Here is a 17,911-nt window from a genome sequence, read left to right on the forward strand (position 1 = left end):
TATTAGATACACGAACTGTTGAAATTATATGGATAGCGTAGAAGAAGTTCGCGCAGATTGTGTATCACTCGTCGTTCTGACGACTTGTGTCACATTGAGACAAAGCGAGAACATATGTTTCCCGTCGGAATCATCATATATCGTCATGAAATTGCGGAAAAGTTGAAATGATTCGAGATTAAAGCCAACGATACTATTTTTCCTACTGGATTGCTCGCGAGAGCCAATCAGGATTCAGCCTCAAGTCGGCTGATCTAAAACTCTGCATCCTTATATTGATTCTTGCAAGAAATCCAATAGGAAAACTAGTGTCGTGTGCCGTTGGTTTTAGTGAGTGGGAACATGGGAACTAAAGAGAAAAGCTTATACAACGTCGTTTGTACTGCCGGGCAATTCTTATCATTCGACTAACGCTGATTATCAAGTGGGACGTTTATAATGCGTCCGTTTTATCAATCAATTTATATTACAATGTGAAATTGTTACAAACATCGAAGCGCATCGCATTACGCTGTGTCCCGATTTTTGTATGGCGCAAAATAAAATAGAAAACTACGTGCCCATAAAATTGAAATCACGCCCATGGATAGTTACATTCAATTACGGATGAAATTACGAGTGCATTTAGCACGATTGCAGTCGTACGTATATCGAGTACAGATAGTGGCAATGAAATCGATGATAACGAGCGGTGTGCATTTAAAGATCATTAGGAAAACACGTATTTACGAACAAAATTTAATTGGTTAAGCATTATAATTTACATAAGTTAATTGCAGCTAATTGTAGATAACGCGAGAAAAGATTTTACGAAAAGAAACGAGTTGGCGCGCGATAAATTTAAACGAGCCAAACGGACGCTTCTCAATTGGCAATTCTGTTTCGACAATTGCGTAATAAGTTTGCTGCGAGTATTACGTCAAATGAGACGCGACAGGGGAATGTGCTCTTAAATAACAATTAATGACGGTAACGATCGGAGCTGCAGCTGAAATAAATAAGCGCTTATCGCGGTACAAAATCTCCATGGCAGCTGCCCGCTACCCGACGTCGTGCCTGCCGAAATTATATCCCCGTTACGCATCCTTTGATCTCCGATCGACGAATACGGGGAGCAAGAGAAATGATTCCCTCTTAGCCCCGTATTATCATTAATCAGGTTACGGCGTAAAGAACGCAATTTAAGAAGGTGGGAGGCAAATTATCTGCATTCTCAGTCTGCACGCGCGCGCGCGGTTCATCTCGACGATGCATCACGTGCGATCAACCCGTACCAGGCCGATGATGCAACCTGAAATGATCGATTGTTCGTGGAAGATCGAGAGCTTGACATTTTGCTTTACGCGTCTATCTCAGGGACCACCCGGTAGATACTCGAGGCGTGCGCGACTAATATAATCACCTTCGTATGTAGCAGGTACATACACCCTCATTCTCTCTCTTCTCAGGGACACTCTTCGAGCACGGAGTGTTCTACATGTGTGCACCGGTGAGGCCTCGCACCGATTCCATCTGTGGACGCGACACGTAGAGGAAAGGAATAATATTAAGCTGAATGTTTATTACGGCTCGTGCAAACTGGCTCTATCGATCGCAGATATTTATCGCTATTATATTATATAATCCGCGGGCGATTATGTTTCCGGATCGTCAGGGTGGAGCGCAAGTTGGCTTGACGCGCATTTTTTATGTACACCGAACGATATAAACGAGTCCGATTCTTGCTCTGGTAAACGGGCTTAACGGGTTCGAAATAAACTCGTCGTACTCTCGTAGGTAAGGGCCGAAGCTGAGTTTATTGCCGGGATTATCGAGCCAGCTCGTGACAGTGATGTGTCGTTTATACGTAACAGTAACTTAGACAAGAGAATCGTGTGTCGCCGAGAAATTGATACGGAAACTTTCGCAATGATTTTGCGATATACGATCCTAAACCAGACGTGATTTACGATATAAAGGAGATAGGGAGAAAAGCATCTCTGCGCTTTTGCGCCACGGTTGCGGGCCGATGAAACCTGATGCGAGATAATAAACGCAACACCGTTAAAGTGAAGAGGGAAATTGTTTTGTTCATTGTTTCATAATTGTCTTGTTACATTTATACAATTTCGAATTACAACATTCGAAGTCAACTTATTCTTGTACATTATCGTTTATAATAATTGTCTCAAATTAACGGCAACTTTTCGAAATATCATTTGCGAAGAGTTGCGAGAGGATACTGTCTCATTTAATTCAATTGGTCATAGTTTTCGTTCGATAGGTAGAGGAGAGTCCCCTATTATGAGATAGGCTTCTAATATGAGATAGCGGGGTTTCTGCTAAATCAATAGGCATTATTTGTTGCTTTCACCATGAATTTATTGTTCTTGAAGTAAAATCTCTTTTGTGGAAAATTTATCGTTAGATCGTACGTGTGATTGTTGCAAATAAGATTTGTGAAAGTGGATGCTGAAAACCCTCTATCTTATTTTAGGAGCCCATGTCATAATTGGGGACTTTTCTCTATTATTTGTCAAGACTTGCACGGCAGTTACTTGAATAGAATATATTTTCGACAAAAAGATATTAATTTTTCACTTTTTCAGAGTAGAAAAATAGATTTCTATTATATAATAGTATTATAAAGTAATTGAAAAGCGTGACGATATCAATGTCTATCAGTTAATGACCAATTAATTGGAGAGAGAACCCGCGCACGAAAAAGACCTATAAATTAGTTTTAACCATGTCGTCGAGCGATTTCACGCACTCGCGTGCTTAGATTAAGAGTCAGAATTCGCCGTTTCATTTTCGCCTACACGACTCATCACATGCGTGAAATCAGGGTGCGGCCATGGGCTCCCTCTGTTTTTCTATCAGTCCCCCATTGTCCTTCTCCCTCGTGCACATCGCATGGTCAATTTTGCACTTATTATTCATTCTACTCCTTTCGGCGCTTATCTCTCGTGATCCTCGTCGCGCATCGAGTTTGCCTTTTTGCAGTCTTACCCTCTTTTCTATCCATTTGGCAAATTGATTCGACAACACGTGCGTAAGGTAGACAGAGCACTCTAAAAAATGACCTGAAATAACAAGGTGAAAGTCAGAAAGCAGATATTATAATCATTCGTACAAATTTAAAATAAAGTTATTCAATTATTGTAAAAAATGTGATAAAATATTTTAAATTACAATACCGGCAAATGAAATGCATTCAATAGAATACTTTATTAAACCAACCTTATTCTATCGTCCATAAAAAATTGCGCAATGCAAACAAGCGCACAATTGTTTAAAAAGAAATGATTAATTAACTAGAAACTTTTTGGTATATTATAATTAACGAGTAATATAGAAAAATGGGTTTTGAGAGTCAAACGTGGTTAATTGTGCGTAAATTAATGCTATGTAGCATTCAATTAATAATGTAATACAAATTATAAATTGTACGTTTCGGCTCCACTTTGAGCCCTTTTCAGCGACGTGATGATAGATTATTTTAAAAGATTTTAATAAATTTAAAATCTTTAAATAATTTAATATTTTTCATTATTTTAACGAGATATTTTGTTCTCATTGATTAAAAGATAGTGCTAACGAATTTTTCGTATCGTACAGAAGCGCGAAATTGGGTGTGATCGTGTGATTGAATTTTCTAGATCAATTTTCAGGGTTGAGAAAGTTACTTTATAAAAGTATTTAGTTTTTTCGCTAAAATGTAACTAGTTACAAGTTATCAGTTCTGAAAAGTAACGCGTTAAAGTTATTCAAAAAGTAAGGAATACGTTACTTTGCAGTTACTTTCTTGCAATGAAAATAAAAATATCAAATCTGCATTTGAATTGTAATGCGCCGATAAAGGCGTTTATGCGCAAATGCAAGGCCCAATGCGATCTGTGGAGGTTTAAAAAGTATATAAACTATTAATGTAACTATTAAATTAGTTACTAGTTATCGAAGCAATGTAACTGAGTTAAGTTACAGTTACAGATGGAGAGAAAGTAACGAAGTCAAGTTCGAGTTACCTAAAAAGTAACTGTAACTTCGTTACAAATAACGAGTTACTTCTCAACTCTATCAATTTTATGGCGGCGTCGTAGATAAACCGTATTTGTTGCGCGTTTTCGCGTACTTTTATTTCCATTCCACGTGAATTCCGTGTACACGTAAGTGTCGGAAGTCGAATCTAACGGATGATCGTATACATGTATCAACCCGCTCGTGTCACCGATGTGCGCATCTCTCGGTAGCCGTAATCGGCCGTCCCGTCAGTTTGACATTCGTTTGAAGATCCGTTTCTCAACACGAGCCTGTCGCATTATTTATTCACCCAACGAATGTCTCGAATGCCATCCGAGGTATTAAGAAACACCGAGATGAGTCTCGAGCGATCGTCGAGCAATCGACGTGATGCTTTAATCAAGATAGGTTAATCTCCTTTACATTGCAATATTCGCGCACTCATCGTCATGTTTATCAAGGCCACTTTTCAAATGTCGCTCGCCAATCGAGAGCGCATCTTGCAAGTCGGGTGAATTCGAGTGGTTCTCTTGATACGACGTGATAACTCAATCATGGATAATCTTGGCGTTCGACACCCGTGACCAGCATTGGTCAGGACGACGTATTTGTCCGAACTAAAGATGGATTCAATTGGATACAGTGTTATTGAACCAATTCCAAAACCTTTCTGTCCCACTAGAACAAATCTCGCGAAACATTAGAAATAAACTTCTGCACCAACGTTTCATATAAGCAAATGACTGGATTATAATCTTCCTCAAATGCAATTCCATTATATGCATTTTTTACAGATAAGAGCTGGATCATTTTTTCATAATATACTATAGGCCTTCGTGATTACTTTTTGCATTACAGAATTAAAAATTATGAAAATGACATTTGGCTCGATAATAAGGCGCAATAATTGGCGTTTGATTTAATGTATTTTAACAAAGTTTTTTTAAGTCACGTTTCTTCAAAAGTATGTGCGAAATGTAAGAAGGAACTTGATGTGGTAGGAAACAATAATCCATACAGTCATAGCGAGTGGTTGCTAGGCCAACACCCAACTGGGTCTAAAAGTTCCTTTGTGACTGCCCGCTCGTGTTGATTGAAGGGGCTACGTAACTCTTCACTCCCATACTCGCGAGGAGATTGTAGAGATGTTCAAGACAAGATGCTCCAGGTGAATTGCCCAATCCCACCGAGAAATGGAGTCCGAATAAAAACTAACAATTTCCGGGAGGATTTGAAGCCGGATCTTCGGTTCGTTAAGGCCTGTGTCCACAATGCTGAAACTTGGATCAAGTTCTAGTCGCGAGAAATGTGTAGCTTTTATGGAAGAGCTGCAAGTCGATTGGCTACGCATTTCTCGGAACTAGAACTCGGACCAAGTTCTAGACTCGTTAACACAGACCTTTAGAACAGCGCATATCTCGCCCGATCGTGACCTGTAGTTTATACATATTACTATACTATGTCTTACACATATTACTTTTGAAAAAACTTTATTAAATATGTGATTATTATTTGCGCTTGGACATTAGCCCCTTTTTAATATTTTATTTATCGGAGCCGTTTACTATTTATTTATATTTTTTAGAAGTATCATGTCGCTGAATTCATATTTGAGCACCATACACACACGATCCACCATACACAATGATCCTTACTATTAATTTCTTAGCGAGTAGATGAAACGCGACATTCAACGTAGGATTCTTTTTCGTACACCAACAGCGTAGAAAATCGAACGTGAAGTTGTACCGATATTAAATCTTGGTCAAAAATAGAAAGATAATAAATGTTCTCTTTTCATTTGGAATAGTAGCAAAAATTTCTATAAAATTAGAATGTTAATATTGTGAAAGGACTTTTTTACTATAATTTCTATTAATTACATAGGCGATAAAAATTGATTCCCGAAAAGTTTCCATAAACAATGAAATTATATAATAATCAAATAACAATGCGACTAGCTGCAGGCATATCGTGTTCCTTGCAGCCGATTTCCGTCGATTTTATGCATGAATGATTTAAACGATATCGTAATTAAACGACGAGTAACATATTATCCGTGACGATATTTCACACGCGGGACTTCTTAATTCGATTAAGATACTCGTCTTGTGATTTATACGATTCCGATATCAACTTCCCGACAGTGGCAGATTTATCGTGTCCCGGTCGCATAATTTTAATCCTTTCATATTGGTCGCGCTAAATGCATGACACAAACGAATAGTAGTACCCGGATTTCTACATTCAAATCGTACACGCTGTACATTCGATCGCCGTACGTAACATAAACAGCAGCTGCAGTCTGCTACGTAACTAATTGACAAGTTTAATGCTCTGGATAAAACATAGGTTTTGTTATTCGGATATCGTCGAGTAATCGACCAAATCCAATCGCGTAACGTTATTAATATTCGTGCGCCATTGTTACCGTGCTGTGCTTTCTTTCGTGACTTGCATTGTTGAAGGCTTTCTGCTCTTTTAGAACAATTTAGTTGCGTACAAATACGAAAAATAATTTCGGTGTGTTTTTATCATTGCGTGTCATTTAAATAAAAATGTGCATACACAAACAAGCACAATTACGTATCTTATTTTTATGTTATGAGCAAAATATTGTTAACTGAATTGCGTACAGTCTTGGTAACGTAAAATACATTAGTGATGCTTAAGTCTATAAAAAAAATTATAATGAGGTTTAAATTTCTTAAACGCTTTACTTCTTTCGATGCCTTGTTTAAATTTTTTAGAATATTATTGTTGCTTTTATTGATTATTTAAGATATCTAAAAGTACAAAAAGTTATTTAGTTGGAATAAAAATATAATTATTTGTTATATTGAGTATAAAAGAGGACAAGGGGATGAAGCTTTAGGGTCTGAGAAACCTCGCGTGCTTCGTTAAAAGTTAATCTAATTATCGATTCTTCGACGGCACGTGGCCTAGCGAGCATGACTCGTTTCGTCGATGATAGAAGCATTTTTGTGGCATTACCATAGGATTACCGATTCTAATCATGCTAACCGCGACTACGCATAAAAATCTCCCGGAATAGCTGTGTCGTCGAATGTGCATAATTATTGTGTAAACGATCTAACCATCTAAATGCGTTGAAAATATAGTTTCTTCGGAATTTCTAGACACTCCTGCAAACATTTGTAAGATTTCTTTCAAGCGACACAGAGAATTTATGCCATCATGCCACTACAAGCGAATTTCTGTAGAAAAATATACCTATGGTACATTGTTAGAGGAAAAGAAAATGCTTGCAGAGAGATAAAATATCATTTTATTTTAATTTCGTTCAAAGATTCTATTCTGCTAAACAGCATAACATGACAACACACACAATAAACAATTAATGGCATAAGCCTGTTAATTTTTCAACAGAACTCTTCGTTTTACACTTGCAAATGAAATATAAATGTGTTCTGTGGTTTACTCGTTTCTATTTACCATATATTTTACATATGCTATTTTTCTCCTTTTATTAGTGTGTGGCTTATAACAAATTGCTTTTCTGTCAATAAAAATACAATAATTTAAGAATATTGCAATTATTTAAAAACATATTAAAAAATAATATTTGTTAAAAAGTGATTATTATTGCTAAATTTATCCGTTGTTTTATTATGCGGTATTTATGATTTGCATTAAAAAATCTTAGCGTGTATCTAAAGGCTTACTTTTTCGAAATTTACGCAACGTAAAGCATCCGGGGAAGACTACGAAAACAAGGTGGTTCAACGACATCGTAGGCGTTTCGCGATTTTCAGCCTGTAAACGGCACTTTAATGAGGCAGTTTGCGAAGAGCTGATTCGCGGAAAGTATAACATTTAACGACTGTTTCGCGGTAAAACAATACCAAGGCGGGTATTTTTTTCAGTAATCGGCGAGATCGAGTCTTTTGGAACGGCGATTCTCGAGCATCGTTAAAAACTGAATATTAATATGTTTAAAAAATCGAAAGCACATTCAAAAAAAATTCTTAATGCAAAAATGAGCATCATTTTCAAATTTTGCGAATTTACCGAATAGCTACAGCAGAAACATATTATCCAAAATATTTTTTAATTCGATCAAACTGTTCTCTGTCTCTCGCTCTGTTTTTACATCAATAATACAATGCGATTCATTAAATAGTTATAGGTATATTATGTTTGCAAATAGGAGTTGAATGATTCTTGGTGTAAGCCTTACATTTCCCTTTATAATATCGCGAAAAGCGCAAGCTTGCTTTCACCTAGATGAAAGAATATTTGCACGCGTCGTTGAGCTTGTCCGAGCAAGTATACATACAGTGAGTGGGCGGTCGATCTATTCGGCGATCGACGAATCTATGGATTACAGACAGAATGTCTATGTCGACTGCATAAGCGACCAGTCGCGACCTATTTAAGATAAATCGTTAATTACGCAGAACCGAACCATTGATAATTTTTTTATGCAATACTACTTTCGGATATACTGACATTCACCAATAAATTAATTTCGTAATTTTATTTGTCGAATGAAGCAAATCACGTTTGTCACATTCGTAAATGTTGTCTGGTGTATTAAAACGCAATTTCGTTTTATCGTGTTAAACTATGTGTTCAAATATTATCAAAATGCTGTATTTATTATTTCGCATATGTTAAAATTAATTCCATTGTATATTTAAATGCGTGTGTAAAGTATTTTTTAATGCATAAAGAGCAGCAAAGCAAAACAAAGTAAATATCGTAATACTGAAATTAAAAACATAATTAGTTACCATCCTTTTAAGCATTTTCTATGGAATACATAGCCGCTTAGTTAGAAATAAAAATGTGTCATTAAAATTTTATATATTAAAAATCCAATCTACTTTATGATTATTACAACAGGATTGTAAAGTTTTACGACCTTTTCTTCTTTTTTTCCCCTGTAATTCGTTTTATAGTTTAAGAAGACTTGCTCCTTACTCCAAGCTTTGAGCTCTAAGCGAAATCGTTTCCTCTAGAAAGAACATCGTGTAAAAATCTGATCATCATACGATAACACTAAAATGATTATTAGACGACTAGATGATCGTATCGCAGCAATCTCCGGAGTTCTTCGATTACCCGCGTCCAATTATCAATTCACGTAAGCTTCATTAGAAAAAAGCAATACGAATCTTTTATGAATGAATGAGAGGCAAGTGTATTAGTTAATTCGCGCGAATCCACGCTTTCCGTATAATACTTAGCGAAGCACTCCGGGGCCGCTTCTTACGGCGAGCTTCTTCGCGTAAGGGATCTCGGCGATGTTCCTTTTGCCGAGCCTCCGATGGTCCCCGGGTACACGAAGCCATTAATATTATTACCGAGCGAGAGCGTGTGGGTATCATTATCGCGGACGATAGAAAAAACGACGATCGAAAGGGACGCCGAGAAACAAGAAGGCAAGGAAGAAAGGGGGGGCGGAGGGAGAGACGAGGACAGCCAGAAGGAGGCAGCAAAGAAGGTGGTGGTGGTGGTGGTACCCTCAAGTAAGAGCACCTTTATACACTCCACTTGAGGAGGCTCCTCGATTACGCGGGCATTCGAAATTTTCGGGGCTCTTCCGACACCGCCGGGAATCACCCTCGAAATTGATGTTGCCCGGCCACGCAATCTCAGGCCGTTCAGACTGCTCGATTTTTCTCGCCTGTCTCGTACATCCCTCTTTCTCCTCGGCCATCTAGAGACAAGGAAGGAACGTATTTATTATACCCGCCGTGACCCGGGAGCAGCGCGCCGGGATACGTGCGTTCGTCGTCGCGAGTACTCGTACATGACGAGAAAAGTGGTATACCGCGTAAAGATTAATATCCCGCAAAAAGAGCGGCGAGAGGAAAAAATATCGGCCCCCAGGTTCGGTGATTTATTGCGCTGCAGCCCACTTCCTTGAAATGCCCGCGGAGTAAAATCGCCACTCGTGTAGTCGCTGAAAGACAAATAAGTCGCGTCAATTAGGAGATATGCTTGATGATATACGCGTATACTCCTCGCGGATACATGTAAGTATTAAAGTAACGTGATCACATTTTAAACTGTGAGAGACTCATTTCCATTTTTGTCAAAATAAATCTCCTCGGAAGGGCGCAAGCACCATCGACACATTTTATCGTCGCACAACGGCCGTATATTAATTTCTTTTTTCAATTATCTCAAAGCGCTCGAGCTTCCGGATGGTAAACGCTACACGATACTCCCCTTCCTCTTTTCTTTATTTCTCCCGCTCGGTATTCGTCATCGGAGATTCTCAAGAATTCCTTTACGTACCGCGCAGCAATATAATTAAGTCGAGATAATGCGGTTTATGATACACAGCACACGCACGGTTATACGTTGCGATTAAATCTCGATATTGGGATAACAGCTACGATAAACGATGTTGACCCAAACGTCGGGATCATGGATTCCAATCTCATTTTATCTCTGAAGATTGCTATAAAAAAATTTTAAGTACATGAAAACGTCGCTTCCTTATAATATTTATTATAATTTTGACTCTCCCATAAAAATAAGCGTATTCACATTTTAATACGACAAATTTTATATACTTTACACATTCTCGGAAGATAAATATTTACTGGACTGTGACTAATGACGAATACATTTATTCAATTAAATTTACATCGAACGGAATAAATTATTCCAATGATATTTATTCTTTGCAGATTAACTTGTCCCGAACCGTACTTCCTTAGCGATGGTTTGTACGCGACACCGGAAGAACTTGAAAATACTCGCGAGGCCACTCTGCACGTGATAACCATCGGAGCTTTCATCGAAGATGCGACAAAGGTAATGTGCCTAAATTGGATCGTCTCTCTTTCTACAAGATAGTTGTATTTTATTTTTTCAAGCAAACGAGAGTGCCTTTAGGTCCAAGCACGATGTTGGCAGCCCCAATAATTGTAATGTAAAATGCGAATTCGTATGCCACCTTGTCCGGCGCGTAGGGTTTTCATTAAAATCATTTTTTTTTTAGAGAAAGAGAAGCAATATTTCCAACTATCGACATTTGAAAAAGCTAAAAAAGTATAACGTCTGTTACATATCAGCTGGGCTTAAGGTGCGCTCGTGAATATGAAGGACTTTTCATGATATTCGGCGAGTGTTGAAATCATCCTTCATAATCGATAGAATTTGTACGACCGCTAGTATCACAACTCGAGCCGTGTACGTAACATTTTCCATTTTCTCCCCCTCCTTCGCATAAGACTGCGCGCTTAGAGATCCTTAAAATTCTTGCCGGCCAATCGAGCGGCCTCGCGCCAGCCTTTCTTCATGCGTGGCTCAATAAGCGGCAAATAGCGAAATAAATAAAAATACGACTAATTGCAAAGTGCTTGCGGATGCTAGTCCATCCGTTGACCTTTCTTATCTGACGTGGGTGCCGATTAAAATTACATATAGCTATGCAGGCCCATACCATGTCGGTCTCTCGCATAACGCTATGGCTATCTCGTGGCTTTCTCCTCGGATCGCTAATTAAATGCAACGGCTAATTAGATAACTGATAAAAGGTTATGGCGAGCGGCACGATGTACTTTTGGTCTCTCTCCGCGCGCGCGCGTGTTCTCTTTCGCCACATCCGCGCGCCACGTCCTTTTGCCCCTCTCCTGCGATCCGCCGAGTTGGTTCCGCTGAAATCTGAAACTCGGCTTGAACTCCACGGTCGATGAGGTCCTCGTGACCTTGAGGGACTTTGGAGGTTTCTCTCGGAATATTTTTGTGCGGAAAGACGACTGCGTGCGGCCAACGCGATTGGACTCTCTCCGTTTAAAGTGTGTCTTGCTTAATAGCGAGATGCCTATTTAAATAGCCGTCCGATTCTCTATGGATAAACAACGTTACATAAGTGTATTGTAGCGTGCAACGTGAGAGTAATATAAGCAGAGCCAAAGGATAATGGAAAGTAGCGAAAAATACACACGTTACCTTGTACACACACCGCCGTTTAGGCAGGATCGAGAGGAATGATTTATCGCGATAATAAATTTTATTTTCGTTTGGCGGTGCCGTTATTATTGCGGCGCGCGCGCGTTAGGGCACCTGAAACCCTGATAATCGAGACGGACTTCCTCGAGAAAGTGTTCGCTGTTTATTCTGTCGCGATAACGAGTCTTGAAACTGGTTCGCATCCACACCGGCCTCGTAGGCCTCATTACTTGGCCGAAGGGCTTGGTATTTTATTTACGCGTTTATACCCAGGTACAGTTATTATAATTGCTTGTCGCCCTTGCGTGATTTATGAGGGCCCGGCTAAACACTCCGCTCTTGAACGGTTACATCCTGCTCCTAATAGCTACCGTGCCATGCCGCCTTACACCGGCCGTTACGCGCGACACTCCCAATAAACGGCGCAAAATCCACGTGCGTCTTTTGCTCTTATAAATTTTGCAATATATCCTTAATGGCGCGCGCGCGCGCGCGCTGAAGTGAGTATTGCGTTATGTAACTTTATAGTACTTGATTTACGTAAACCGGATGAATTAGCTGAAGATTATGCTGGCGCGTGTAACATAGTGGATATAGGGGCGTGTTGCCGAATACTAGTGACCTAATGCGTGCCTCATCAATATTTCATATTATTACTTAATATAAGCCACGTTTAGTATGAAATCAATGAGAAATAAGTAATATAGACAAAAAAATTGACGCGATACATCTTATTTTGCAAATGCTAATAACATTTAAAAAATTCAGCTATAACCGACGTTAATCTTTGATCAATTTATACAGCTGATTATAATGTGCCATTTTATTATAAATATTTATTTTTTCATAAAAGAAGGTTTATTGTCGAATATTTTATATTTACAATTTACAATTATTATAAGGATTAAATAAATATTTTTATAAAATCCATCAAGTTTCCTAAATCTCGTACTTGTATGATTTTATAAACAATAAATGATATACGCAGGAGTGATACAATATACAAATGTTAATTGCAAAAATAACTTTAACTTGATTGTCTTTTAACATCGTTTCCAGTATCGTTAATTATTATTTTTTAATTATTAAATATTTGACTTTCTTAAATAAGTTATTAGTAAAACAAGTATTAGTTAATACTTTCTTATACTATTTACTCGACTTTCGTTATTTTCACTCATAAATTTGACTATTTCAAGGTGGTACGATTTAGGCAACCGGTTTCGCAAATCGTACCTTTTGCAACATGTTACGAAAAGACTAACGACAAATTAATTTGTGTTATTAGGGAAACGTTAAACTTGCAATGATAGAAACATCAAACTACAATTTCCAACGGTTGTTTGCGTATAAATCAGTAGCAAATGTATAATAAATAATACCTTAAGTGGTACGCATTCGGCAACTCTCCCCTACCTTGCGAAACGCGTCGAAATGTTTAACTTCTTTTTCAACGTTTGCAATTTGTACGTGGCGTATCAATATTCAGCGTTATTGGCATACCTATTTACGAGGTGTGAGAAGTTATGCCTCCTCCATTCTTCTCGTATTTCTCGGTTTAAGCGCAATTAGCGCATTTCTGCGAGCTTTACCAAGAAGCGTGTAAGAGGCGTACAGGAGCGGATAAAGAAAATACAAGTTGCATAGCGGAGGAGAGTCAACTTCGGCGGACCCGCAGTTGGCCTTCCGGGTACATTGAATAATGCATGCCGCATCTGGGGGCAACATTGTTGCGCGGCTACGGGGACACAACGCGGAAGAAACTACCAATTGACATGTCGACAGTTTTACGGGCCAGCAACTTTCATGCGTCATATATTTCGAAATTGAAGAAAGTCACATGCGGGACGCAACTGCCGCGACACGCCGATGCAGTGTGCAGCATTTCGATTGAATCGATCGTTTCTTTTTATTCGAAACTTTTCCACTCGATGCAATTTCGGGAATTTAAATCGTTCTACTGGATAAGAGAAATGCGCTTTTAAGTGTAAAAAAAATCTTTTTGCGCCGCGCGATATTGAAATGACATAAAATTTTAATAGAAAAGATATTTGATCTCTCCGTAAAAAAATGGTGTAATGGGAATATTTAAAATTATTTAAAATATTCGTGTGCTTTAAAAGTAACGGAACTTAAATGCGTATTTCGAAATCGTAGGAGAGAAAAAAAGAGAGAGTGTTGTAGCCGGTGTCGTACGCGGTGTTGACGTTCTTACAGCCAATTTAAAAGAGATTTTTCCGAGAAAATGTTACAAAATCTACAATCCGTTGCGTTCGGGTGCGAGTAAATGTCCATTTTTACAAGCGATTCATCCCAACTGTGCTACGCCGCTCGGTCGCGAAGGATGGTCGGTCAACTCCTAAGCACAGCAGCGAGCATAAATTATTCAGGCGATGTAGCAAAAGCGATTAATTTTATTGGTCGACGTCCCGGATACGGCTCGTCTGTACCCGTCACCGTTGCTTTGTTGCAACGTCCTATCCTATGCCCCGTGTTTCTCGATCATGTGCCAGCCAGACTAACACCTTATTAACGGCGGTGGTTGCGCGAATGCCGGCCGCAGGATAGTTGCGCAAAGTTATTCGCGCGCGCTTTCAGTGCCGACCGGCTAATATTATCTTACATGTTGAAAATTAATCCGCGAGGTCTGTGCGACGTGAAATTTATCACGAGCCAACTCGGGACAAGCGACAATTTAAATACGCTCCTTTGTGAACGATACCAGAATTCACGTTTCATCACGGTTCGATCGTAATCGCAGCAACGGAAATTGGCTGATCTTGAAACAATAAAAGGAATATTATTTGCATTATGTTGGACACATTATTAAACGGAGAGAATTTTCTCTCGTCCGGAAAATTGTGCGATCGTGGGACAATACGGCATTCTGAAGAACTTTACGAGAGTTTTTTTTTTAACTTTTACTAGTAAAATGTGTGGTAAAATTTCAAGAAACTCATCAACTTCTTCGAATCGCCGCGTTGTCCCACGATTGTCTAATTTTCGGGGTAAATTTTAAAAGAAAATTCTCTCCGTGAACTGTTATTATTACAAATAACCGTACAATTATTATAAATAACCATGACGTCAAATTTCTTCTGGCCCGGTTTAATTTGCATCTCGTGTCTCTAAATCGATATCTCACGCAAAAAAATTACAAAATTCCAAGTGTGATTCACGATGGTAACGTCTTCAGTCATTTACAAGTCAAAACAGTTATGCGTTAGGCTTTGTAAACCTGCAGGTCCTTTTACGCCGAACGTTTATGGGATCCAAATGGGCAAACTATCCGATGGCTTGCCTTTCAAATTCAAACGGCCCACATGAGCAATGTGCTTCGGTGAAATGCATGCCACGGTGAAATACATCGTTTAGGTTTAGGTTGCCATTACAAGGAGAAATTGACACCACAGAAAATACACCATGAACATTGTTTTTCATCCTGAAGACGCGGATGACGGCGACTCAACTTTCCCAATCTGGGCTTGCCGTCAATTCTTTTCATTCCTAAAAAAAAAAACGCTCGGTCGGCCACACCATAGATAGCTCTGGCAACGTCCACGGTATCTCGATGATTTCCCGGTAACCATGAGGTCAATACTTACATCAAGACATGTTTGGACGATGAGAAAACATACACACAGAAAAAGAGCTTCACGGCAAAAGACCTTGAGCATTTAAGCTTGTACGTACACCTGCACGTACCTCGATTCTTTTCAACTTCTGCAGACAGATCGCATTATACTCTGTACCGAATAGAAAAAGCATCTACTCTCGTATTTCTGACGTTTGTATTGTTTCTGTATTTAGATTTAGCCGCTGGAGCACGAATGTGCACGTTGTGCTTCCTACATTTTTCTCTTTTCATCAAGTATACATATACTTGAAAGATTACATTGCTACGGTCATATTATCCTTCAATAACCGTATACTATTAAAAAATCTCCTCTTTATATGACATTGATATTTATGTTATATTTACATAAAAATTAGAATTTCAGCTTATAGTTTTAGATACTTAATTAATAATTTTATGCCAATAAAAAATGTGAGATTTTGGTTTCTCCCTCGGAAAAATGTCTATGTTAAACGTTGAAATATTTTGCGAGAAATTTTATTAAAAATATTTATCTTTTATCTTATTCGTGTCTAAATATGAAACAATCATAGAAAATAAAATGAACAAAATTATTAAAAACATTCATAACGTGTGTCATTTGGTTTTGATAGGCACAGTCATAACAATGTTCAGAAATTACGATTCCGAATGCATCTTAAAATGAATATTCGAATAAATATTTCATACATCTTATGTATCCGCTATATTTCTACATTTATTTATGTGGTATCGATTTTTATGATTAAAAGACACTGCATCGAATTAACATTTTTAGTACAACACAATTCTTCAAATGTTATTACATCTTACCGGACATTTTTCACGGTGAATTATTGTGTAAATCACGTTGCGCGATAAACGATTCGGTTATGATTACGTATTCTCGAAGTCATCATCGTCACGCGAATCTATTTGTTGCAGATACAACGACGGGAAAATAATCCATTATCTGCTTTTTTTTTCTTGTATTGCGTAAACACTGTCTGCTGTAGATATTGGTATCTGTGACGCGACTTCATGTGAGCTTTGAATCAAGTGTCGGAATAATGAGCATGAATGAGCCGATTATTAGACAGGTATCGGGTTACTACGGTCTCGAAGAACCGTAGGTCAGCACCACTGTCAGCGATTTGAGCTAAAGTTACCGAATGGACAGGCAACCGTTGCTGAATCATGTCGAGCATAGTTCAGTCGAGTGGTAGTCACCGATCGTAAATCAATTTCGATCTTATGTTTTCGTCCCGTAATATACGTCCGATAATAGCCCGGCGTTTTTTCACAGGGAGCAAAAACAAATTTCTCTGCTTAACATGCGCCATTTCCTGAGAACCGGTTGAACTTTCTATCGAATTGCCCGTTAATATTTATAAACGATAGCACATCGGCAAAAAATTATCTCTTTCGCACATAAATGTATAAATAATTTTCCGCGCATTTGTAATGCGCCGAACTTTTCATCGAATCTCAGATTCTTTGCGTTTATTGCTACAAAGTTTTTGTTCAACGTAGAACGTTGACGTCGATAAGTCGATTCGGTAAAAAATAGTCGCGCTTTACTGCAAAATACATCGAAAACTTAGGTTCTTTAAATAAAATATGCAACATAAAGGGAATAAGATAAATTATATTTTATAGACTCGCAATATCAAATTTCACGGCAATTAAGCTGGTTACAATTAATTGCTGATTATGTAAATATTTCATAATATTTTTATAAATGATGAATAAATTCATATATTACTTTAAAGGAAGGATGAAACGCGTAATATATTATGAATAGCGAGACTAATATCATCAGGGATAAAATAAGTTACTCACTGGAGACAAATTGCCATTTATTTGACAAAAACTCTCCATGTATGTATTTTCATTTCGTTATAATCGTCTAATTATAGACGGATAAATATTACTCGTAAATGACTGCAATACCTTACGATGTACATGTCGACTTTACTTTTATTCCTCGATTGCTCAAGCCAGATAACTTTTTATTATTATGAGACAGTCCCTAATACGAGACAGCGGGGTTTCTACTACATTAATGAGCATCGTCTGTTGGTTCCACCATAAATTTAGTGCCCTTGGAGTGAGATCTGTTTAGTGGAAAATTCTTTGTTAGATTGTGTAATTGCCGTGAAAAAAGATTGGATTTGGATGTTGAAAACCTGCTATCTTATATTAGAAGCCTAACTCATAAGGAAACTTTGATCCACTAATATAGATATTGCGCGGTGATAAACGACACTCTAATGTATTGTTTTACTCGAGAGTTTTCGATGAATCAGAATACCGTATTTCCAATATTTTGCGGCAGCCGTTCCACCGTAAATTATGATGCAACGTAGCGTATACAAA

At 38.2% G+C, this 17,911-nt stretch overlaps 1 protein-coding gene across 1 annotated transcript in view; it reads left to right on the forward strand.

The window, feature by feature from the left end:
* Window positions 1–5,161: 5,161 nt before the first annotated feature.
* Window positions 5,162–17,911, forward strand: part of LOC105560841 (UPF0489 protein C5orf22 homolog) — a 310,466-nt gene continuing 297,716 nt past the window's right edge. Inside the window, exons 1-2 of the mRNA XM_012010305.1 lie at window positions 5,162–5,250; window positions 10,671–10,797. Coding sequence (XP_011865695.1) covers window positions 5,162–5,250; window positions 10,671–10,797 — 216 coding nt within the window. The remainder of the gene's footprint in view (window positions 5,251–10,670; window positions 10,798–17,911) is intronic.

The sequence above is a fragment of the Vollenhovia emeryi genome, unplaced genomic scaffold (assembly GCF_000949405.1).
Source record: "Vollenhovia emeryi isolate VEMERY1.0 unplaced genomic scaffold, V.emery_V1.0 DF939220.1, whole genome shotgun sequence".
In the NCBI taxonomy this organism is placed as follows: Eukaryota; Metazoa; Arthropoda; class Insecta; order Hymenoptera; family Formicidae; genus Vollenhovia; species Vollenhovia emeryi.